The 25,135-nt window shown below is 45.5% G+C and overlaps 1 protein-coding gene and 1 long non-coding RNA gene across 3 annotated transcripts in view; one reads left to right on the forward strand and one right to left on the reverse strand.

Moving 5' to 3' along the window:
• The window catches only part of CAPN1 (calpain 1), a 44,846-nt gene extending 26,320 nt beyond the window's left edge, over positions 1-18,526 (forward strand). For both annotated transcript variants that reach the window (XM_028709638.2, XM_028709637.2), the window contains exons 6-22: positions 810-978; positions 1,534-1,617; positions 2,895-2,980; positions 5,081-5,155; positions 5,263-5,423; positions 7,663-7,838; positions 7,939-7,950; positions 9,183-9,394; positions 12,126-12,165; positions 13,018-13,083; positions 13,634-13,691; positions 14,107-14,171; positions 15,452-15,520; positions 16,313-16,391; positions 17,049-17,165; positions 17,753-17,811; positions 18,335-18,526. In XM_028709638.2, the coding sequence (XP_028565471.1) occupies positions 810-978; positions 1,534-1,617; positions 2,895-2,980; positions 5,081-5,155; positions 5,263-5,423; positions 7,663-7,838; positions 7,939-7,950; positions 9,183-9,394; positions 12,126-12,165; positions 13,018-13,083; positions 13,634-13,691; positions 14,107-14,171; positions 15,452-15,520; positions 16,313-16,391; positions 17,049-17,165; positions 17,753-17,811; positions 18,335-18,361 (1,555 nt within the window). In that variant the 3' untranslated portion in view covers positions 18,362-18,526. The remainder of the gene's footprint in view (positions 1-809; positions 979-1,533; positions 1,618-2,894; positions 2,981-5,080; positions 5,156-5,262; positions 5,424-7,662; positions 7,839-7,938; positions 7,951-9,182; positions 9,395-12,125; positions 12,166-13,017; positions 13,084-13,633; positions 13,692-14,106; positions 14,172-15,451; positions 15,521-16,312; positions 16,392-17,048; positions 17,166-17,752; positions 17,812-18,334) is intronic.
• Positions 2,218-25,005, reverse strand: LOC144325744 (uncharacterized). Its single transcript, XR_013390935.1, has 3 exons — positions 24,021-25,005; positions 5,704-5,745; positions 2,218-4,425 (listed from the first exon to the last, which is right to left on the reverse strand). It is a non-coding gene; the product is annotated as an uncharacterized LOC144325744 (long non-coding RNA).
• Positions 25,006-25,135: the final 130 nt, after the last annotated feature.

Consider the following 25,135-nt stretch of genomic DNA (forward strand, 5'->3'; position numbering starts at 1 on the left):
ACCAGAGGCTTTTTTATTAGGTATAATAGGAGATGAAGTGAGGAAAAAAGATCGTAAACTATTTCAGTATGCCACGACTGCTGCTAGGATTCTCGTGGCCCAAAAGTGGAAATCCCAGGAGATCCCAATTTTATTGGAGTGGCAGACAAAATTATTTGAGTATGCAGAATTGGCAAAAATGACCTATAAAATTCGAGACCAAAAAGTGACAAAGTTTGAAGAGGAGTAGAGTAAATTTGTTGCGTACATACGAATTAATTGCAGAAGTTTAAAAACTGTAGCAGGGTTAATATAAATCCTGTGATGTGAATAGAGGGTAAATAATAATCTGTAAGAGAAGATGTAAATTCGGAAAACCGAAGCAGGGTAGGAGGGAAGTCCGGGCGCAAAATTGCGCAGGATAAATAAGATGACACAAAATGTTGAATGTAAAAGTTTTAAGTTTTATTTATGTTTGTGAAAATCAATAAAAAGCATTTGGGGGGGGGGGGAAACAGGTCCGCGTATAAGTTGGCCTTACCCAGCTTAGGTTCAGAGATTCGGGTGGCTCAGTGGTAGATCAGGTACTTTGCTTGCAGATTGTCCTGGGTTTAGTCTGAGTGGGGTGGACTAGATGAGTCCTGGGGGTCCTTTCCAGCTCTGTGATCCTATGATTCCCAGCAACTCCAGGTAGGGTTGGGAGAGACTCACTGCCTGGGACCCTGGAGAGCTGCTGCCAGTCAGTGCAGACAATACTGAGCTAGATTGATGCAGCAATGTTCTGATTCACTACGAAGCGCCTTCTTGATGCCCTGCTGCTTCCACCGTAGGGTGAACGGCTGCTACGAGGCTCTTTCGGGAGGGAGCACCTCAGAAGGGTTCGAAGACTTCACGGGAGGCGTCACTGAGTGGTATGACCTACGAAAGCCGCCCAGCGACCTCTTCCAGATCATCTTAAAGGCCCTGGAGAGGGGGTCTCTCATGGGTTGCTCCATTGATGTGAGTACCTTGGGGCTGCATCCACCACTCTAGTCCACTAGTGCAAGAGCTGTTGCACTAGTGGGCAGGTGAGCTTTCCTGTTGTGCAACAGAAGACTCCAGTGCAACAGCCGTGCTAGCGAAAACTCGCCATGCAACAGATTGCACAATTACTAGCAGCCTGCTTGTGCATTTTTTTTGCACAGCAGTTTACCGGTGGCATGAAACATTTTGCCAGAGGAACAGGTATACTGCTAAGTGGCTGGTGAACTACAATCACAGGTTTTTGTGATGTATAAAAGTTTTTTTTTGGGGGGGGGGGGAGTTGGTTCTGGGCTTTTTTCTACGTGGATGCTATTTTTCTCTATATATATCTTATCTTACCCTGTGCACTTGCAATTAAGTACTTTTTATCTTTCAACAAAGGATATATATATTTATATAATCTTCCATAATATCCAATACAGTGCTGTGTGTTGGCTGCTCCATCCCCTTCCAGCAAAGTCTTACGTCCTTGGAGGCCCTTTGAAGGTTGTCACTTAGATTTTTACTCTTCTTTGACCCCCGTTTTTTCAGATCACAAGTGCTTTTGACATGGAGGCTGTCACTTTTAAGAAGCTGGTGAAAGGCCACGCCTATTCCGTCACTGGAGCTGAGCAGGTGATTGTTGCGTTTCTACTATTCGGCGCTCGTTTGTTTTCCTTTTTATTTACAGTATTTATGTCCAGACCCCTTTTAGCAACCCCCCCCCCAAAAAAAACCCCAAACTCTCAGGGCACCTTAAACAAAACAATTATAAGGTGGCCCCTGCCCTCAGTCTCACTATTTTAAGAAGTCAAGAGAGAAGGCCTAAAGCGAGGGCAGGGACCCTTCTTCCTTATGAGGGCCGCATTGCCTTCTTGGCAACTTTCTGAGGGCCACATGTCTGAGGCAAAAGTGGGTGGGGCAACAATGGCAGATTTTACGTTTGTACAGGTAGGCTGGTTTCTACACAGGCCCTAACACACCCCTTTCGACCCTCTTGCAGGGAAGCAAGAGGCATTCTCAGAGTCCAGGGGCCTGTACCCACCTGGGTGTGAAACAAGGCCAGATAGAGAGGCCCTAGGCCTGAAATTCCCCATTTCTGACATAAAGAGGAACTCTATTCCTGCAGAGGGGAAATAGATAAAAGAACTGAGGATCATCTATATAGGAAAGTTTAATAACAGAGAGGTTGCCAGAAAAGAATCCTCCAAACAACAACAAAAATCAATCAATCAATCAATCAATCAATCAGATCTTTATTACAGTCGTGGACCAGCATAAGTAGGATGGGGAACAATCATTTAAAATCTGAAAAATGTTTTGGAAAGCTAAAATTATTAAAACAGAAGGTATATGTAAAAGATACAAGAATCTAAACGAGGCTAAAAGAAAGGTTAGGACTGGAGCATTAAACGAATGTGGAAGAGCATAAAAGGTTAGTATATAAAAGGCTATGGCTATCCATTTACAGAGCGCTCTGATATGGGTGTTCCTTAAATCTAGTTTGTGGCACAGGTCATCATCTGACGAATTTTGAACGCTGCTATTCAGAACCTGACAATGTCGTATGTTGTAGCAGGGTCGGTATCTTGATAGCAGCAGGGAGGTATAGAATTGTTCTGTGTGCCCTGGGTACTTATGGAGTAGTGGGGAGATGAGGCTAATATGAATGTCTCTATAATATAGGCACTGGAGAAGCACATGCTCTATTGTTTCTATTTGTCCAGAGTCACAGGGGCATTGTCATTTTCCCACAGAAGCCACCTGGAACTCATTGCCACTGGGAAGCTATTCGGACTGTTTGAAAACAGGGCTGGGTCAATAATGTGGTCAAGTCAAGTGCAGCCTTGTTCTTTCCTTCCTCTGTGACAATCTCTTAACGGCCATCTCTCATTATCTCTCTGCTCCCACAGATCAACTACCGAGGGCAGAGAGTTAACCTGATACGGATGCGAAACCCGTGGGGGGAGGTGGAGTGGACTGGAGCTTGGAGTGACAAGTAAGAAGGAAACCCTGGAGGAATTTTCTATGCATGCTTCAGAAAGGGGGAGAAAGTCACCAGGGTGGCCATAGCAAGTTCCCTCCTTCTGTCGACGAGCTTCCTTTGTTTTCATGGGGATGAGAATATCTGGGTTCCACTTCCCCTCCTCCTGGGCCATAGAGCTGTGGGGACAGAAGGCCTGTCTTCTCTATATACCGTTTTAATCCCACTGCAAAGAGCTCAGGGTGGCACGCACGATCTTCCCGGCGTCGCATCAGGACAACTCTGCAAAGTAAGGTTAGGTTGAGAGACAGGAACCAGCCCGGGGTCATCTAGTAAGCTTTGTAGCTGGACCAGGATTTGAATCCAGGACTCTCCAGTCCAGCGTTCTAACTATCACAGACAGAAATGAAGGAGGCGCAAGGTTTAGGCGCTTGAAAAAGAAGAGCCCCTGTGCCCCAAAGTTGGTGTGTGCAGGAAGCGAGTTTGCCAAGCAAAGTGGCAAAGGGAACCAGAGTGCTTGTTGTGTTTGGAAACCAGAGTGAATTTTTTGGTGACAAATCTATGAGAGTTACTAGGGCTACAGCAGGTGTGAAGAAAATTTGGACCTCCAGATGTTGCTGAACTCCCATCATCCTTGGCTGTTGGCCATTCCTGCTAGGGTTGATTAGAGCAACATCTGGAGCAGGCTTTGTCAACCTCTGCCCTCCAGATGTTTTTGGCCTACAACTCCCATGATCCCTAGCTAGCAGGACCAGTGGTCAGGGATGATGGGACTTGCAGTCTCAAAACATTTGTTTGATTGCCCCCCATTCATTTCAATTTCATTCACTGGGTTTCCTCCCACTGAATTCAGTAGGAGATCCAGCTTCTCTTCTACAGCCTGTAACTCTTGTGCTTTTCATCCACAAGGCAAGGTGAACATTTTAGACATTCTGTTACCCTTGCAAATAACTGGCTGTTTCAGATTTCAGAAAACCTGAAATATGCCCATTTTACAGGCAACCCATTAAGGCACATATTGATTAAACTTTCCATTGATTTCAATAAGAGATCCAGACAGTCTTCTGCTGCCTGAAACTTTCATTATTATTATTTTTTCTGTCCAGATAGCAAGACATTTTTAGACCTTCCATTGAAACTGAGTCATGGGAGATTCAGGACAGAAATAAAGAAGCCGTTGACACAGGATTAGGCAATTTTTTGGAGGATAAGGCTGTCACTGGCTATAATTGTGAGGGCCATCAGAGGAAGTATTCCTCTGGAAATCAGTTGCTGGAGAGTGAATGTGAGCTGTGGCATTCAAGTCTTCCTTGTGGGCTTCCAGTAGCCCTCTGGCTTGCCACTTGATTAGGCAGGCCTTCCAACAGACCCAGCAGCGCTCTTATGGGCTGGTTGAGAAGACTGCATTTTCTTCTTAGATGCAATGAGACTGAGGGTATGTTCTATCATATGTTGTGGACCTGTAAAAGGGTAAAAGAGTATTGGGAAATAATTCATAATGAATTGGAAAAAGAATGTTTAAAAGTACTTTCCCCCAAAAAACAAGATTCCTTTTCTGTTGGGGGTAATTCAGATGGAAATTCCCAGGTGTCAAAAAAAGGTTATTTATGTATACAACAACTGCAGCCTGTTTGTTAGCCCCCAAATGGAAAACGAGCGAAGTCCCAACTAAAGAAGAATGGCAATTTAAATTGATGGAATATGCACAGCTTGTGGACCTAAAATATAGAATAAGAGAACGAGAAGAACATACGTTTAAAGAAGATTGGGAAATGTTTATTGAATATACGGGGGGAAATTGTGTATATTTGAAAACATGGGCAGCATTGAGATAAATTCAACAGTGTAAATAAGTTCTGATGGATGTAATAATGGAATACTGAGTGGTTTAGTATATATAAAATATGCAGCGATTTATGTTATGCAAATGAACCATGGAAAGGGAAGAAGGGAAGTCACTGATATTTTAAGGTTGTTTAAATGAATATTCTAAAATATAAAACAAAATTTAATAAAAATTATAAAAGGGGGAAAAGAGAAGAATCTGCATTTTCTACTTCTTTTGGAATCTCTCTCTGTAACAGGCAGCACATTTTCTTCTCTTTTTCTTTACAGCTCTGGGGAATGGAACGCCGTGGATCCATCTATAGGGCAGCAGCTGAGAATTAAAATGGAAGATGGAGAATTCTGGTAGGCGCCCTTTTCATTTGTCTTAGGAATCGCATTTCTAAAGACGCACACACGCCACCAACGAGCGTGCGCGTGATCTGAATTCGCGACCTGTCTCCTTCTCCTAGGATGTCCTTCCAGGACTTCCTCCGGGAATTCTCCCGCCTTGAGATTTGCAACCTCACGCCAGATGCGCTGAAGTCGCGCAAGTTCCGGAAGTGGAACACGACGCTCTACGACGGGACCTGGCGGCGGGGGAGCACAGCTGGCGGCTGCAGGAACTACCCAGGTAACTCACATAACACGTGACGTGAGTCGTGTGGGATGGGTTTTAGTAGGTAGGAGAGGATATCCTAATTACAATTGGCCCCTCCAGTCTCCTGGGGGAGGGGGGTTAAAAAGAGTTTTAAAATCCCATCCTTTGCAGAAGCTTTGGAAATTAGTCTGCAAAGCCTTCTCTTTTAAGCACATCCAGCTTATGAAATAAGCTGGCTTCCCCTATGTTAGCCCGCATAACAGAGAATCAGGCAACAACTTGTAAAGTAAGCTTAAAAATAGTGTTTACTTACTCAATAGTCTTGGACTGGTTCACGGCAAAGGCAGCAGTAGAACTATGCAATGGAAGGAGTAAGGATTGGTTACAGTATCATCAAATATATGATATGTTTAAATTAGATTTTAAAAATGGGTTTCCGGATCGAAGCTCACAGTTTGAAAGAGAATTATTGTGGAACAAGGATAAATTATTGTCAAAAATGTATAACTTATTATAAGAATGGGAAATGAAAGACGAGTTAGTCAAAACTTCAAATGACACGCTGGGCAATGGATATAGGGCATAACATAGACCTAAACCTCTGGGAGAGACTCTGGAAGAATGATTAGAAATTTATCGCATGTTATACTTGGAAAGAGAATTACCTTACTTTTCTGTGTATAAGACACAGGTGAGCGATTGTCGGCCATCCCCCCCAAAGAAAGCTCAATAATTCTGGGCAATTTCCCCCCATTTCCTTAATTTGGAGTCCCAAAAAATAGGGGTCATCTTATACACGGGGGCGTGTTATACACAGAAAAATACAGTATATAAAAAATGATGCATAGATAGTATTTAACCCCAAGTAGATTGGTCAAGAGGGACGCGGGTGGCACTGTGGGTAAAACCTCAGCGCCTAGGGCTTGCCGATCGAAAGGTCGGCGGTTCGAATCCCCGCGGCGGGGTGCGCTCCCGTCGTTCGGTCCCAGCGCCTGCCAACCTAGCAGTTCGAAAGCACCCCCGGGTGCAAGTAGATAAATAGGGACCGCTTACTAGCGGGAAGGTAAACAGCGTTTCCGTGTGCTGTGCTGGCTCGCCAGATGCAGCTTGTCACACTGGCCACGTGACCCGGAAGTGTCTCCGGACAGCGCTGGCCCCCGGCCTCTTAAGTGAGATGGGCGCACAACCCTAGAGTCTGTCAAGACTGGCCCGTACGGGCAGGGGTACCTTTACCTTTACCTTTTAGATTGGTCAAGATGTACAAAGTTGGATCAGATCTGTGCTGCAAATGCAGAGAAATGGAAGGAACATTTTTTTCAGATGTGGTAGACATGTAAAAAGGTTAAAGGCTATTGGAAAATGATCTGCAGTGAGTAAAAAAAAAAATGTTTAAAACAACATTCCCAAAAAAACCTCGGGCCTTTTAGTTAGGAATACTTTAGTCTGAAGTTCCCAGTTGTCAGAAAAAAATATTTATGTAAATAACCACGGCGGCTCAAATTTTGCTGGCTCATAGATGGAAAGTGAGCAAGATCCCTAGTAAGGAAGATTGGCAACTTAAGATGATAGAATTTGCAGAAGCAGCAGGTTTAACTTATAGAATAAGAGAGCAAGAAGAATCTTTATTCAAAGAGGAGTGGAATCTTTTTGCTGAATATTTAGAAAATAATTGTGTACAATTGAAAACGCTGGCAGCATTTAGATAAATTCAACAGTATGGTAAATATTTAAAGGATGTAAAATGGAGAAACGATTAGATTGACTATAATAAAATATGCATGAATGATAGATAAGTAAAATGAACCACAAAAAGGGAAGGAGGGAAGTCAATTGTTACATGGTATTATGTAAAACGTTTATTTTGAGATGTATAAACTGAAAAATTAATAAGATTTGTTATTAAAAAACCCTATGCAGGTAAAATACTTGCATTTTACAGCCCAACCAGCTTCAGGTGTGAGCCTGAGTTGGAGCAGGAACAGCCATATGTGCATTCATTGCAGGCTGCAGAAAGAAAGAGAGTGTGACAGGAAGGAGACGGGCTTATATTTCTCGTTTCTTCCTGCTACTGGAAACGGGAAATGACATCACACAGAACTCTCTCTACCATTTACATTGCTATGCTCTGAGTCTGCCTATCTAGCAATACAGCTCTGTGTCCGTTTGCCCCTAAACTGACTAACTCGCGATAATATGCATTTGTTGAATTTGACTGCCATCTCCCCAAAACCCTTGCACCCCACAGTCTCCTCTTTCTTTCTTTCTCCTTCAGCAACCTTCTGGATTAACCCCCAGTTCAAAATCCGCTTGGAAGAGGTGGACCACGATGACGACGAGGACAGGAGGGAGCCGGGCTGCAGTTTCCTCCTGTCTCTGATGCAGAAGCACCGGCGCCGGGAGAGGCGATTTGGCAAGGACATGGAGACCATCGGCTTTGCCGTCTACGAGGTACTGCCCGAGGGCTTGGGAGAGCTGCCCCTCGGGGTGTGGAGCCCTTCCTCTGCCTTCTTTTGGAATTCACTGCCCCTCTTCCTTTTGTCTCCTGCAGGTGCCTCCTGAGGTATGTATGCCAAAGAGCAACTCCTGTAAGTATGGGAAGCCCCTGTAAGTGCATCTCCTGTCCTGTAAGAACATAGGACCAGAAGCCAGGCCACGGGGGTCTGTATTGTCTGCCAGTGGCTTTCCAGAGTTCCAGTCTTTCCCACTGCTGCCTGTAGTTGCCAGGGATTGAACCTCAGGCCTTCTGCATGCAAAGCTTGCACTCCACTGCTTTGCTGCAGATCTTCTGCTAAAAGGGGGGGGGGGACACCTAAGATTCTAGTCCTCAACATAAGGAACAAAATATGTAGGGGTGTAGCAAATTGCTTTATCCCAGGTCAGGCCAACTGAGTCCATCTAGCTCAATGTTTCCTACACTGACCGGCAGCGGCTGTCCAGGGTTTCAGGCCAGGAGTCTTTTCCACCCTGTCTGGAAATGGCAGGGATTGAAGCAGGCGCCCTTTGCAGTCAAGGCAAGTGCTTGGAAGAAAGATCCCAGTCCTCATTACTTCTGAATAAAGGCATAATTTAAGTGGGTATGGAGGACTTCTAGTATGTTAGATCGCTGGTCCCTTTAGCTAAGTATTGTCTACACTGATTGGCAGCTGCTCTCCGGGTTTTCAGACAAGCTTATCAGGAGCTGCTGGGACCTTTGGTATGAGAGGCAGGTGCTACGGCTGCTGAGCTGCAGTCCTTCCTCTAAAAAGAAAGTAAGATCCCAGTCCGCTTGATTTAAAGAAGGGGCCAATTTAAACAGGGATGTAGAAAGCTGCCGTTTACCAGAGCTGCCATGGTTTGAACCTGGGACCTTCATGCCTGCAAGGCAGGAGCTATTCCACTGAGCTATCCAGTGCTGGATTTACATAGATGCTAAACAAGCTATAGTTTAGGGCCCCACTCTCTTGGGGGGCCCCCAAAAAATTAAAGGAAAAAAACTGGATGTACATTTCCAAAATAGAAGATATAAAACACATAAAATAACACAGCAACAGTGTTTTGTGTTGTATAGGCTCCTGTGATGTAAGAAATGGGCCCCACCTGCTAGCCTGCTCCCTGAAATATCACTGGTTTGCTCATTTCTAACAGTGACAATTGGACAAAGGACAGCTGGACATATAAAGGGCCCCATTACCTTCAGTAGCTTAGGGCCTCATCAAACCTAAATCCGGCCCTGGCCACGGCCGTTCCCTATTCCAAGAGGAGGGTTCAACAGGTGAAGCACTTGCTCAACTCGTGCCTTCTCCTCTCTGGCAGTTCAGGGGGCAGACCTCCGTACACCTGAAGCGCGACTTCTTCCTCTCGAACTCCTCGCGGGCGCGATCCGAGCAGTTCATCAACCTGCGCGAGGTCAGCACCCGCTTCAAGCTGCCGCCAGGGGAGTATATCGTGGTGCCTTCCACCTTTGAGCCCAACAAGGAAGGGGACTTCGTGCTCCGGTTCTTCGCAGAGAACAAAGCCGGGACAGTGTATGTGTTGCTGGTGATCTTTGTCATTCGTTTGGCAGAGGGTGGGCAATCGTTCGACTGTTTGAAATGGGTTTTGGAGTGTTGTATAGTGTCCTTTTGCAGCACTGTCTAACTACTCAGACCTACTGAAATCGACATTTAGATTTGAGTGGTAATAATAATAATAATAATAATAATAATAATAATAATAATAATAATAATAATTTATTTCATTTCTATACCGCTTTATATTTATAAGAAAAATCTCAAAGCGGTTTACAGAATATTGAAACATCAATAAAACAATCTGAAGAAAGTCAAATGTAGAGTATACAGTCAAAGCTACATAATTAACAGAAAACTAAAATATTATCTTAAAGACTTCAAAATAAAACATTACAAAGGAGGTCAGCTACAGAATACATATTTAACACAAAGTTAACAAAAAAAACTTAAACATTTTTAAAAAACACCACATTGCTAAGTGAAGTCAAATATAAATTGCACATTTAAAACAGCATAATTAACAAGAGAATAAAATATTATCATAAGCATAACACAGCTGTTTGGCAGGCACAAAAAGATGGGGCAAAAGAATCCAATAGTTAGGGTTTGTTGTCAGGCATAAAAGATGGTGAGAACGCTCTGGTTTCCCTGACACAACAAATCCAGTTCTTCTTTTTAAGCATATTTATTGTAGTTGGGAAAGTGACAGGCAACTCCACATTTATGTGCATTTGAGCCATGTGTGATCAGTGCCAGATTTACATATAAGCTAAACAAGCTATAGCTTAGGGCCCCACTTTCTTGCCCCCCCCCCAATTAATTGCATTTCAGTTCAAGAATTACATGGATAAAATACATATTTTGTTATGTGCAAATGGCTTTAGATACCCATTAGGTCCATAAATTACCATATAGCAGATATTCAAGATAAAAAACAGCGACAATTTGTTGTTGACAAAGGTCAGCTGGACGTAAAAAGGGCTCCATTACCTTCAGTAGCTTAGGGCCTCATCAAACCTAAATCCAGCCCTGAGTGTGATTGCGCGCATTGCCACAAACGCTGAAGTAGCACAAAAAGGGGCAAAAGCATGCCTAAAAGAGCATAAAAACACGTGAAAATAATATCTGGCAATCCCAGGAGCCTTAGCACCAAGCTTTGAGGCCTGTGGAGAGTTGGAGTTTGAGCAAGGAGGTTTGGAAGGAGCAACTGTGGTGGGGTTTGTTGGGTTTTTTTGTTTTTAAAAATGGTTTTTTGATACTTTCCAGAGGTTTGAAGGGTGTTTGCAGGCTTTTCCAATGGTGTTCCCAATTTATGCAATTTCACTTAAACACGCTGCGCCTCAGAATGTAACCCCCACATAAATAGGGAGTTGCCTGAACTGAATGGGATGAAAGAAAAACTAATGGGAAGATCTGGAAGCACCATATCAGGATTGAATGCTTGTTGTAATAGAACACGCCTGCAAACAGATCAGAGCAAATGCTCAATGAAAACTGGATGTATTCTGGTCTCCGTGGAAGCTTCGAACAAGCATGGTCTTCTCTGCCTTTCCATGGTCTCAGGTCCACCCCCCCCCCCCAATTTACCTACCACCTAATCCCTTCTTAGGGACGTGGGTGGCGCTGTGGGTTAAACCACAGAGCCTAGGACTTATCGATTAGAAGGCGTTTCCGTGCGCTGCTCTGGTTCGCCAGAAGCGGCTTAGTCCTGCTGGCCACATGACCCGGAAGCTTACGCCGGCTCCCTTGGCCAATAAAGCGAGATGAATGCCGCAACCCCAGAGTCGGCCACGATTGGACCTAATGGTCAGCGGTCCCTTTACCTTTAAACCCTTCTTAACCAGACAGGTGTGGGAAGCTGGACTTAGGACCTTCTGAGCTTTTGCCTCTTTCCTATTGGGATTGGCACTGCCTGTTGGGATACAGGTGCTGACCTCATCCTAGCCCAGACCTTGCCCAGGGCTGAGAGAGTGGATCATTGAGGCTGCTTCAGCAACAGCCAGCCTTAGGCTGAGCCTTAGGTAGGAGCTGTAAGCTTTGCCTTTTACCGAAAAGCACCACTTCTCTTAAAGGGGCCCACCCCCGCTCAGCAGCTTTTTTACTCTCATAGAGCAGGGGAGACTCTAGATGGACTGGAGCTCCTAAGATGGAGTCCTCCAAGTCAGAGGTAGGGATGTAGAATGCATTGCTTTCCATTCCGCCCTGTGTTTGACACACACAGCGATATTGCTGTTCTGCAGCAGTTCATCTTGTGCCAAAAATTATAACGTCGTTCTTTGCTGTCCATTGTGGCGAGATTATGTAGCTTACATAACTTGCGTTGTCATTACTTTATTCCATCCCATTCATTTCAGTGCAAAGGAATCACAGTGCAGATGGTGGTGGTTTGCGGCGGGGAACATTAGTTCGTTATCATTTGTAGACTGAAAGCAATAGCAGCAGCAAACATCAAGTCGTTTTCAACTGGGTTGATTTCCATTATGGGCCAATAAGTTAACATTGGCAACTTCCAGTTTTGTTGGAATTCTGCTGCTGTCGCAACACACGAGCCAGACTTTGGAAACAAAAGCAGATGTAAACCCTTGACTTTAACTCTCTACTGCCTCTCCCTTGGCTTCAGAGTGCTTCTCACCACCCCGGTTTCATAATGCTTGTTCTGCTATGTTTACTAGTGTCTGGATAATTGCCTTGAGCTTCTTTATGTTTCCCCTGAGTTCTCATTTTTATTTTTATTGCCTTTCTGCAGGGAAATGGATGATGAAATCCAGGCGAACCTCCCAGATGAGGTAGGAATCATCCAGCGACAAATATGGACCCCTTTCAAAGGGCGACTTAGAGGAAATTCCTGCTTGTATTCCAGAGCAGAACTTCCCAAGCTGGCCTTTGGACCTCTGATAGTCTACCAGCTTCGTTCAAGTGATCCGCAGCATGTCTGCAAAAATTCAGTTAAAAACCATGCAGCACCTAGCACCATTGCTCCAAGAGGTAGAAGAATAGCTAAGTGGTCCTCCGAGATCCTCAGCAATTTTCAAGCAGTCCTTGGAGAAAACAAAAAGTTGGGGAACCACTGGTGTAGAGGAATTATGTAACAACTGCCACCAGATTTTTTACATTCAAGAAGGATCCCCTCTTCTGTCATGGGCACATCTTTCTCTCTGAATTCAGTATGCGCTCATTGGTGGAAGTCACGAGTGGGGAGAGTTGTGGTTGCATTCAGAGCTTCCCATGGACATCTGTTTGGCCACTGTAAGAAGTGGATGCTGAACCAGATTGTCCCCTTATGGCCAGAGCCAGCAAGGCTCATCTTACGTTCTCAGCTAGTGCTGGGGCGCAGTAATTTGTCCAGCAGTTTTCCATTTTTTACGAGGTGGTGGTGGAAATCTCCCCACAGATACTGGCCAATGCATGCAGCCCTTAGAATAGACTCATCACATATGGCCTTCAGCTACAGATTTCAGAGGGGTAGCCAAGATAATTCTTGAAGTGACGGTGAAGCTTTTTGTGAGTGGTGTTTTTTTTTAAATAAAAAGAGCAGCCTGTCACTTTTCTATGCTTCCGATCCCAAAGAACTTTGCATATTTAGACTTTCTAACCCTAACCTGCCTGTCTGACCGTTCCTCTGTCTCTCCCTTCCCCAGAAAGTGCTTTCAGAAAGCGAGATTGATGATAGCTTCAAGCAACTCTTTAGGCAGCTGGCGGGGGCGGTAAGTGTGTCAAATGCGAGGGGGGCGGGTTAAATTAGATCCATTCCCCATTTAAAGGGGAACTTTCCCAACATGCACCATCCAAAACAATACGTGGACCGAAATTCAGGCAGCCTTTGAAATCAGCCCTTCACAGAATTTTGCAGTGCAGTTTTCCAGCCTGGTAAAGTGTTTCCTTACTATTTTGACCAAGCTGTGCAGGTGTGGAGCAGGTGAAAGGTGACTTCTTGCCAAATGGAGGATTGGCAGGCCCTGCTGATCAGCTGATGCTTGGTGCTCACCTCACCCACCTGTCAAAGTTGGCCAGTGGTAGGTGGAGGGGGGGTTAAGGAACATTAAGTTCCCCACCTTTGTCCTAGCTGAGCAGCAGAGCACTTAGCTTGCATATGCAAAGGTGCCTGGAGCTGTGATGGGGAAACAGGTTCCAGTTCTGAGCAAAGGGCTTGACTTCAGGCCTCTCCAGGAATCGCCTCTTTTAAGAGTGGCTCAGAGGTGGGCTTAAAATAACAATGAATCTTTTTGTCCTCCTCTTTTCCGCCCTTCCTTGCAGGATATGGAAATCAGCGTTCGTGAACTGCAGACTATCCTCAACAGAATCATAGGGAAACGTAAGCACCGATACTAACTCATTCCCTCTTCATCTTTTTTTTAAAAAAAGAAATTAAAATAGCAAAACATTTGTCGTGCAGAAAGTCAGGGAATGTGTGCATGTGCGTACAACAAATGCTGAGTGTTGTATTCAACAGAGAATAAAACTAATTTGGCAAAGCTTTGTGTTGCCCGGGCCCTTTGGCAACAAAAGCGTTGCCAGATTTCACCATTTAAAATGTTTGAACACCAGCAACACGCCATCTTCCTGCACATGGACTTGTAACAAACCTGCCATATAGTTCCAGGGTTTGTGGCTTCCTTGTGCTACTGTTGAGTGTCCCTTTGAACGATTTCCATCATCTTTTTGCTGCGTGCGTTTGTGGGGTGTAAAAGGAAAAGCTCAAATTGTCCCTTCTTTTCTTTTCACTGCAGATAAAGACCTTCGGACGAAAGGGTTCAGTTTGGAGTCCTGTCGGAGTATGGTGAACCTCATGGATGTATCCTTCCTTTTTGGTTTCGGGGTCTGTGTATTTTAAGGCGGCTCCAGGTTCTCAGTATTTTGCAGGAGAGGAGCATGTGCCATCAATTTAGGTTTGCGCTTAATTAAAGTAGATTATAATGCTCTTTTGCCCTAATGCAATAAATCCACTTTTATAAAAACAAAACAAAACAGACTTTTAAAATTATTTAAAGATGTTTATATAATACTTACTGCGCAAAATTTATATACAGCTTGTTTGTAGAAGAAAAAAACTTCAAAGTGATTTACAAAAAAGATCAAACAATAAAATTATCACTAACAAAAGTTACAACCATAATTTAAAACAAACAGAAAATTAAAACCACAATAAAATAGACTAAAACAAATTAAAAACACATAAACTTTCTAAACATATGGTGAGGCTTGTCTAAATACAAATGTCTGTTCAAGGCACAGTGAGGGGACCTGCCTGTTATCAATTGGCAGGGAGTTCCAAAGTGTCAGCACTGCCACACTAAATGATCAAGTTCTTCCAGATGCAGAGTGGGTATTATGGGGCACCTGCAAAAGTCGCAATTCCATCAGTCGAAGAGGTCAAGTGGGCACATAATCATTAGTGTTTCTAAGTGGTGCACATAAAAATGAACCTAACAGAGAATAAAGTGATGAAAATTCACCATAAAACAAAACACTGCCTTAAAATGCCTACTGGGATAAGTCTTTGTCATGCACTGGAGATTCAGCAAAGAGGGGGCCCATCTAATCTCAATCAGGAAGGACTTATGCAGGCTTGAACCCACAACACTCCATGCATGGCTTCTAACAGTCCTCGTGTGGGGGACCAGCAGCAGAGACTCCCCCAAAGATGATCAGTGATCAGACAAGGATATAACAGGTCAGGAAACCCTTAAACTATCCTGAACCCAAGTTACTCAGGGCCTTGTAAATTAATGCAAAAACCTTGAATGTGGCCCAGTAGTGTATTGGCAGCCACTGGAGCTCCGGATTGAAAAGCGTGGCATGAATGAACGATTTGTGGGAAGACAGACACAGTGCCTCGCAAGTGAATCGGGACACATGTTGATTGTCTTGTAACCTTCCCCCAAATGAATCAAAATGAATGCTATGTGAAGGCTGGACGTAGTTTAACCTCTGCCTAAGCTATATGCCTGCAAGCGTTCAACAAACTAATTTTTTGGGAGTATGGTATTGGGGGGGAAGGGGAGGTGATGGTGGAAGGAGGCGATGGTGGCATTTTGACAGCAGTGTCTCCTTAACATCCGCTTCCTTGATCAGAGAGATGGAAATGGGAAACTTGGATTGGTGGAGTTCAACATCCTTTGGACCAAAATCAGGAGCTATTTGGTAAGCTCACAGTGTCATCAAAGCCATTTATGGGTAAAAAAAAACCCCACACAAACGTAGCTACAGTGGGGTGGGTAAATGGTGGGGACCTCTGCCCACCCAGATATTGTGGAGTCCAGCTCCCATCAGTCTCAGACTGCATAGACAGTAGTCAGGAATGATGGGAGCTATAATCCAACAACAGCTAGAGGTCCACAGATTCCCCATGGTTTAAAATTTGGTGCACAAGACTCTCCAGTCCAAATATTTCACAAATATTCTCTTGGTTACATGATTCCCCACCCCCTGCAAACCAGGATAGCTAAATGGAATTAAAATTATTTTTGTTATTTGCAGGGGAAAGCTGGGGAATTCTGCTTAATTGTTTTCTGATATGCAAACAATATTTTGCAGATATTGACTGTTCAAAAAATTGGAATATATCTATGGAGTAGGCTGAAAATGAGAGAGCCCAAACAATCAAACTTTGTAATTTGACATCCATTTGATTCTGAAATGTGAATGTTGATGTCCAGTATCATAATTTGAGCATGTTAAGGAATTTTGAATCCGGTTCTGAAATCTTTCTCTCTAGATGGGACTTAAGTCTGGAGAGTTTGCAGTTTAGTGATCCTTTCTGGATCTCCCTCTAGTGGTTAGACTATGAATTGATGGGTTCCTACTGGAGCCTTGGAACTCATAATTTATTTTTTCCTCTGGACACCTTAGATTCTTGGGGCTCAGCTGCTGGGTTCACTGTTGACACCTTTTGGGGGGGCATCTTATCTCCTTTTCTCTTTGTTATCTTTTAAGGCAGTCTTTAGGAAGTTCGATTTGGACAAGTCGGGGAGCATGAGTGCCTACGAGATGCGGATGGCTCTGGAGGCTGCAGGTGATCCTCCCCTTTTTAATTGCATTCAGTTTTCTAGGCAGCCTCTCAACTGAACTAGTCCTCAAGGTGGAATTAAAACCAAGTCATCAATCAGAATCAAGAAGCCCAGCTAACAGCCGGGGATCCTGGGTGGTTGGCCACTGTGGGAACAGAATGTTGGAGTAAGATGAGCCTTTGGCCTGATCTAACAGGACCCTTCTTGTCTTCTTTAACATATCCAGTTCCTTTGCCCTTTCCTCATTAATTGTAACTGGAAGCTGTGCATGAATGATGTAGACAAATGGGCAATGCAGGTCCTGTGAGAAAGACCCTTGTGACTCTTGTCTTTCCTGCTCAGCACCCAGCCAGGTGGGATAGTGGAGATACAGCTGCCATATAAGTTTTGTATTACAGGTGTTCTTCAACTCTCAACTCCCATCAGCCCCAGCTGGTATGGCCATAGTTTAGTGGTGATGGGAGTTGGAATCCTGCAAAGTCTGGAGGGCCACAGGTTCCCCACCAAGGTCTAATCTAAACTGCTGGATTTCAAAGCACACGACTGTCTGAATTGCTCACAGTCCCTCGGCTTGCCTCAAAAGCGGGAGACACTGTTGTGTTTTTAAGAAAGCCGCCCAGCTTCTGAATGCAGTGTGTTTGCTCTTTCTTTCTCTCGCCCAGGCTTCAAGCTGAACAAGAAACTGTACGAGCTAATCATCACCCGCTACGCTGAACCTGATCTGGCCATTGATTTTGACAATTTTGTCTGCTGCTTAGTGCGACTTGAAACCATGTTCCGTGAGTGCCCTTTTCGTAGCGTGGTCGTTTTGTATTTTGATGTGTGACTAGGTTGTTTTAGTCTGTCTATGGAGGGCATGGGCAAAGCCCCCAGGACGCCATAGCTATTGAGGACTGATGGAAGCTGTATTGTCTGCACCACTTCTTCCCTCTTTGGGGTTCTCCTAGAAGTCAAAGGAGGCAAAGGAGTAGCAGGGGACTGCAGTGTTGGCCTTGCGAGTTTAGAAAGGTGTTGGCTTTGCATGCCCCAGTGCTCTAACTCCAGGGCTAGAGGGTTTCTTTAGGCGTGCCTAAAGGCTTTGCAAACCACCAGCAACATTTTAAATTTCCATGCAGTTGCAATATGTTGCCCATGCTGCTCTTAAATTCTTTCCAAAGCAGCTTGAAATGGGTAAGGAGGAAGCAGGCCAGGAGCCTGGTGCATCTTTGGGCATGCCATCCTCCTGGCGCAGTTCTTTGGAGCCTGTCCCTGAAGTCAACAGGGTTGATCTGGGTTTGTTTCCCACCCAGAGAAGTCCTGCAGTGAAATATCTTGATTTAATTCCCACCCTCAACTCTGCCACTCACCCCACAATCTCTCTCTTCAGGGTTTTTCCAAGCACTGGACTCAGACAAGGATGGAATCGTCACCTTTGACTTGGTTAAGGTAATGCCTCTCTGATCGTTGAAAATAAACTGCCAGTGTCATAATGCTGTGATACAAATGTCTGGTGAGATCACACTCGGGATACCGTGTGCTGTTCTGGTCCTGGAACTTCAAAAAGGATATTGTAAATCTGGAAAAGGTGCGGTGAATGGCAACAAAAATTATTGAGGGGGTGGAACGCGTTTTCCTATGAGGAACGATTATGACATTTGGGGTTTCTGAATAACTATGTTTTTAATCCTCCTGAAAACCCACCAGCATTTTTGTGATAATTTATCCTTAACTTACATTAACTTACATGCAGTCTTCCCCAATGTGATTGTGCATTTTATTGCAGCCTATGTATGCATTTTTGTATGCATTACTTGCAAAATTTGTAGAGGAGCAGATTTTGAAGGATGGGTCTATGTTTCAGTTTATGCATTGTTTCAGAAAGTGTGAATTAGGTAGATTTGCTTTTGACGGTGACCTGAACTGAATTTCTCCTCTATTCCTCTTTTTATCTCTCTCTCCTGCACTGCAGTGGATACAACTAACCATGTTTGCCTGAAGAAGAAACAGCACCATCCCTGCACGGCTGTCTGGCCCTTCTCCTCGGACATCTTTTGTGCTTTCGTTCTTTTTACCTGCAAGTGCCTTGCATCACAATGTGGTCGCTTCTTGCTTTTTCACTGCTTCCACCTCAAATAAAGAAACAGACACGTGCTTAAACACACACACACACACACAGCACTTCACATTTGCCTCACGTGCCAAGGTGGACTCTCTTGGCTCCCTGCCGCCGTGCCTGGTCATCACCTGTGACCTCGGAAGCTGTTCAGATCCTGCGCTGCCTCCAAAGCTGCTTCTTGCTTTGAATAACGATCCATAGCGAGACTCTTGCCGCACAGCTTGGCACAAAAGAGGCCTTCCTGACTTGACCTCAGGCTCCTTGTCTTTAAAATGGGGGCTTATCACAGCACCAACATTAGCAGCAACGGTGGCTCTGTGGAAAAGCCCTGAGTGGGCAGTGCATTCTGGGAAAACTCTTGCCTCTTGATGGCCAGTTTTTCAGTGGCTGTTGGCTTTGGTTAGTTTTTAGGGCTTTGTCCTGATGTTGGCCTCCTCTCAAATTTTTGGTTTTATTGTCTTAAGATGTATGTTCAGGATAAGGGGGGCAGCCAGAGAGCTGGTCCCACAGAAGTATTGTTTTGAAATAGTGGGCAAAAATCCTAAGGCACACGGCGGGAGCGGGGGGGAGCCCTGATGCCTTAATTTTAAAAAAGGGATGTCTTGCCTTCTTTGTCCCTATTGCTGGATGTCTGCTCAGTCCTCCCAGTTTGCTTCTATAGCCGTCTGGTGGATGCCCACTCTGCAACATAGCACTGCTTGCTGGGAAATCTCAGCCCTCTGTTGGCCACACTTCCTTCGACTCATTTGCCATATTTCTTACACTCAGGCCGTATTTGCACTATATGTTTAAAGCACTCTTGAAACACATTGAACAGCCATGGCTTCCCCCAAAGAATCCCGGGAGCTGTAGTTTGTCGAGGGTGCTGTTATGAGACCCCTCTCCCCCTCACAGAGCTACCATTCCCAGAGTAGTTTTACAATCAGTCCCTCTTCCCAGGGAATTCTGGGAACTGTAGTACTCTCAGCACTCTCGACAAACTATAGTTCCCAGGATTATTGGGGGGGGGGTGTTATAATGATTGCTTTAAATGTGCAGTGTGCATTTGGCCTCAGATTTGCCCACTGGTATTTCACTATTTGCCTTCTAGAAGTGAGATGCCTTCTATGTTTTTGAAACATATTTGATATTTGCATCAGTGCCAAAGAAATATTCCCACTTCTGTAACTGTTTTGGCCTCTGTTTTTTTTTTTTTTTTTTTTTTTTTTTGTTTTTTGGCAAATACAAAGTTTGGCAAGTATGGACTGAGACCTGACAGGGGACTTTGCGTTGCTCCTTCTTCAGATGGGCAAAGGCCTGTGTCTACATGGGGGAAGCCTGAGCTTTCAATCCCTGGCATCTCCAGGTAGACAGAGGAGAGAACACAGTCTGGAATCCTGGAGAGCAGCTGCCAGTCAGTGTAGACAGTACAGAGCTAGCTAAACCAAATGTCTGGTTTGGTGTAAAGCCGCTTCTGATCTCCCTGCTTTTATCAACCCTTTATTCAGAAGCAATTGGACTGAAATCTTATTTTTAAGGAGAGGACTGCCTTTCAGTGGCATGTTCTGCAGTTCAATCCTCAGCATCTCCAGGTAGGGAGAGGAAAGAGAACTACATGGTTCAATGGCCTGGCTCCGCCATAGGGTGGCTTCCTATCTTCCAATCTGTATCTGGCTGCAAGGACTTCATCCCTTTTCTCCAGCCCCATATTTTCCACTCGCCCGAGGGGCCCCCTTTTCCTCACTGGTGCCTGCCTTTTGGCATCCACAGCTTCACATCACTGACATCTCGAGAAGTTGCCTGTGCCAGCCTTGCTCCTCTCTGACTGTTGTCCTGCCTAGAGGGTGCCTTTCTTGAATGGGAAACTGATAACCCTGCAACGCCTGGAGGGCTACGGGTCTGCCATCCCCAGGATGATGATAAATTTTATTTATACCCCGCTCTCCCCAGCCAAGACTGGGCTCAGGGCGGCTAACAACCAATAATAAAAACCAAGCTGATTAAAATACAATTTAAAAAAACAAGATTAAAATACAACATTAAAACATTAGGATGCAGCCTCTACACAGGAGGAGAAAGGGAAAAGAAAGAGGGGGAGGGAATCAAACTGGCTCCAAGCCAAAGGCCAGGTGGAACAACTCTGTCTTACAGGCCCTGCGGAAAGAAATCAGATCCCACAGGGCCCTGGTCTCATGAGGCAGGAGCGTTCCACCAGGCCGGAGCCAGTGTTGAAAAGGCCCTGGCTCTGGTTGAGGCTTATCTAACTTCCTTAGGGCCCCGGACCTCTAGGGTGTTGCTATTTATGGACCTTAAGGTCCTCCGTGGGGCATACCAGGAGAGGCGGTCCCATAGGTACGATCTGGATAAGGAACTGACTCATGGAAATGGCAAACAAGGTCAGGCACAAAATGATTGGCAATCCTGTTTGGCCAACAGTTGGGCAGGCTGCTTCCTGTCTCTGGAAGCTTCTATGAGCATTCCAATGCCTGACCTCAAGGCCTGAGGGGCAGAATTCTCCTCACCCAGAGGCCGGTTTGGGGTGAATTGGGGTCTCCAGGCTGCGGCAGCTGAATGCCCTTTACTCGTCTCCCCCACCCACTTCACACTTGCTCCCAGAAAGCCGCCTGAGGTGCTGCAGAAGCCCCCTCACTCCCCTCCGAGGCCGTTTCACGTCTCCCTTGAGGTGCCCAAATGGGAGACTTCTGAGGTGATGTTTGCTTCTGTAATTGTGCCAGAAGATTCCGTTATCAGGGATTATTTTACACTCCTATGATGCAACTGGGTACTACTGTTTAATCTTTTTGTTTTGTATTGTAGAAACAGACTTGTTTTATTGCCAAAAAAAGGAAAGAAGAAGTGCTATTATTAAAGCAAGATGCTTGAGTCCCTATTGGTTTGGGCTGTTTTTTTGTTAAGTTTCATTCCTTCACCACACGGTTCGAGGGGAGGTTACAACAATATAAAAATGCAACCTTGAAATAAGTTAGAATAATTTACAGTCGGAAGAATAGGGTGAGCCTTAAACCTTAAACCACAACCTTCGCCCGGCTGTGAGGCGTGAAGGCCGCTCCCTGCAAGGCCCTTTCCACCTGGCCTAGGGGGCAGGGCCCAGATTCGCCAGCCCTAGAAAGAGGCTCCTCATAAGGAACATCAATGGGTTATTGCTTTATTGTTTTATTTATTTAATATGCTGTAAACCACTTAGAGGTTTTCATTAATATCAGCAAGACAAAGGAGATGGTGTTGAGACTTTTGGAGGAAGAGAGAACTAGCCCCGCTGTACCTCAGGGAGGGCTGTGTGAAGAGAGTCTCTTCCTTTAAATTCCTAGGAATTTATCTCAGTGAAGACCTTACTTGGAAAATCAATACAGCCCAGGTGGTTAAGAAAGCCCAACAGAGACTCCATCCCCTCAGAGTATTGCAAAAGAACAATGTCAATCAAAATCTGATGATCTCCTTCTACTGGTCCACAATAGAAAGTGTCCTTTCATACTGCATCACGGTGGTACGCTGGTTTGACATCAACTGATAGGAAGTGCCTACACATGCTTCTAGCTCCAGAGATTTTAGCTGCAGAAATACTCAAAAGGTGTGGGTTTTTTTCTTTGTTCCTTCTGCTATACACAGGAAATCGCGCCAAGGAGTGAAGTGCATTGCAAGATCCTATGAGCACCCTCTTTCTCCTTGCTCCGCTCATAGCCACCCCAAAAGCAGCTGTCTTCCTCCTTAGCTCTGCCCTGGGATAAGTCCCCCTCATCCTCGAACCAGACTATGTCCTCCTCCCTGCTGGTCTCCCCTGAAGATATCCCCATCCCCCCTGAGCCCCCCTAAGAAATTGCTCCACTCCTCTGCTTCCTTTCCATTCAGCCCGCCCGGGAATATGCCCTCTTCCCCACTGAAACTTTCCCAGAATATGCCCCCTTCCCCACTGAAACTTTCCCAGAATATGCCCCATTCCCCCTGAAATTTGGCCAGACTATGCTTCCTGAAAGTTGGCCAGAACATGCCCCGTTGCTACCTGAAGCTTGGCTAGAACATGCCCCGTTGCCCCCAGAAACTTCCCCAGAATATGCCCCCTTGTCCTCTGAAACTTTCCCAGAATATGCCCCCTTGCCCCCTGAAACTCTCCCAGAATATGCCCCCTTGCCCCCTGAAACTCTCCCAGAATATGCCCCCTTGCCCCCGGAAACTCTCCCAGAATATGCCCCCTTGCCCCCGGAAACTCTCCCAGAATATGCCCCCTTGCCCCCGGAAACTCTCCCAGAATATGCCCCCTTGCCCCCGGAAACTCTCCCAGAATATGCCCCCTTGCCCCCGGAAACTCTCCCAGAATATGCCCCCTTGCCCCCGGAAACTTTCCCAGAATATGCCCTCTTGCCCCCTGAAACTTTCCCAGAATATGCCCTCTTGCCCCCTGAAACTTTCCCAGAATATGCCCCCTTGCCCCCTGAAACTCTCCTAGAACGTTTCGGGGGGGAGGGGCATATTGTGGGAGAATTTCAGAGAGCAAGGAGGCATATTGTGGGAGAGTTTCAGGGAGCAAAGGGGCATATTCTGGCAGAGTTTCAGCGAGAAGGGGGCATTTTCTTGGAAAATTCATAGAAAATTAAATTAAATTAGAGTCCAGGAAGGCTAAAAAAAAACCTACTTAAAATCTTAATTGAAGGCAGGCGAACCTGACTATGCTGCTATCTCCGTCGCCATCTTACTGGAAGTAAGTAAAGCGAGATGAGTGCCGCAACCCCAGAGTCGGCCACGACTGGACCTAATGGTCAGGGGTCCCTTTACCTATAGTCACTGGAAGGACAGATCCTGAAGCTGAGGCTCCAATACTTTGGCCACCTCATGAGAAGAGAAGACTCCCTGGAAAAGACCCTGATGTTGAGAAAGATTGAGGGCACAAGGAGAAGGGGATGGCAGAGAATGAGATGGTTGGACAGTGTTCTCGAAGCTACCAGCATGAGTTTGACCAATCTGCGGGAGGCAGTGGAAGACAGGAGTGCCTGGCGTGCTCTGGTCCATGGGGTCACAAAGAGTCGGACACGACTAAACAACAACAACAACAATAGTCTGTACCAGTGTCCTCAAAGGGCTGAAGATGTAGCTTAAAACCAAACTGGGTGTCTTTAAGGACAGAAATGGGCCATGAAAGGCAGGTTAATGCATAAAGAAAGCAACCATGTAACTTAAGCTACTCCTGAAATACTTCCATGCCCCATACATCAATTTCTTAGAGGACATGAGAACATCAACGTTCAAATCTTTTAAAAAACTTCCCTGCATAGAGAAAATTAATTAAGAACGGAAAAGCCATTTATGTAGTGCAATTATAGATAAAGTGAAATACATTAAAACAAATTTGGGACGGATAGGAAAGAGATGCTTTTACTATACAAGAGCAGTGGTGCAGAAATGAGTGCCTTATTTTCTAATTTTTTTAAATCAGCTGTCTGCTTTAACCAACACTTCTCAAGACTGTCTTAATGCAGGCCACTCAACCACTGCTCAGAGGAGGAGGGGAGCTACGAAGAAAGCCAAATCAGTCGATCGTTTCCATTACCTGGTTGCCGCCATATATTAGCACAGACACACGCGCAAGAGGGAAAATCGGATAGAAAAGCCCCCTTTCTCTCCGTCGGCCTCGTCCGCCTCATTTACATCTCCCTGGATGGCATCCTGGCCTTTAGCAGGATCCAGTTCCAAACCTTCTTCAAGCTTCGCTTTCCGCCCTCCTTGCTTTTCCTCTCTCCTTGACGCTGCTGCTGCCGCCCCGTGAACGGAGATCAAGAGCAAAGCTGGTCGCGCTGAAAGCAATGGGGAGAGAGGAAGAGAGAGAGGAAAAGGAGGGGGGGGGGAGGCGAGTGAAATCGCTCTTAAAAGAAAAATCCCAGTGAATTGTATTGCCAGCTCGCTTTCGTCCATGCACCTCTCTCTGTGTGTGACTGCGGATTGCGATGTCCTGACACGGACTCTCCACTAGCTCTGAACTGAAGCCGCCTCCACCTCTTCCTCCAAATCTCCTCCAAATCTCTTTTCTACCCACCCCTGGGCTCAGCTTATCATATAAACGTGTATAGAAGCGGCCAAAATATATAGTGGGGGAGGAACACATATATATTCTTCACCACCCGGCTTCTTCTGTCTCCTCGCCGCACCCGCCACCACCCGCCCAAACTGGTGGGAGGGGAGGGGGGCTTCTGGCAAATAAAAGCGGATTAGAGACAGCTAAATACCAAATGTGGAGATAATCTAAAGGCTCGATCTGCCACCACTGGCCATTTCCCACTCCATTTGAGCTGCTTGCGGCTGCACGGCTTTGGGGAGGAGAGGAGGAGTGATGGGGGCGAGAGAAAGAGAAAGCAGCAGTGCGGGGGTGGGTGTGTTCGTGCAAAAGCTCTGAGTTTGATCTGGCAGAGGCAGGAAGCGCTGGATCACTTCAGCCGGCGGCGGCTGGGAGCTTTGGGGCAGCCCCGCAGCGAAAGCAGGAGAATCGGCTGTATCTCGGAGTCCCCACTGGGTGCCGTCCGCCCACTGGAGGACCTACTCGCCAGCTCAGTTTCAAAAACCTTGATCTGTGGTGTTGACTTTTTTTCTTAATTTTTTAAAAATAACTTTTTTTCTTATTTATTTTTTAAATAATTTATTTTTTTAAGTGTCCCCGGATTTATTGAAAAA

This window comes from Podarcis muralis, chromosome 16 (genome assembly GCF_964188315.1).
Source record: "Podarcis muralis chromosome 16, rPodMur119.hap1.1, whole genome shotgun sequence".
Lineage (NCBI taxonomy): Eukaryota > Metazoa > Chordata > Lepidosauria > Squamata > Lacertidae > Podarcis > Podarcis muralis.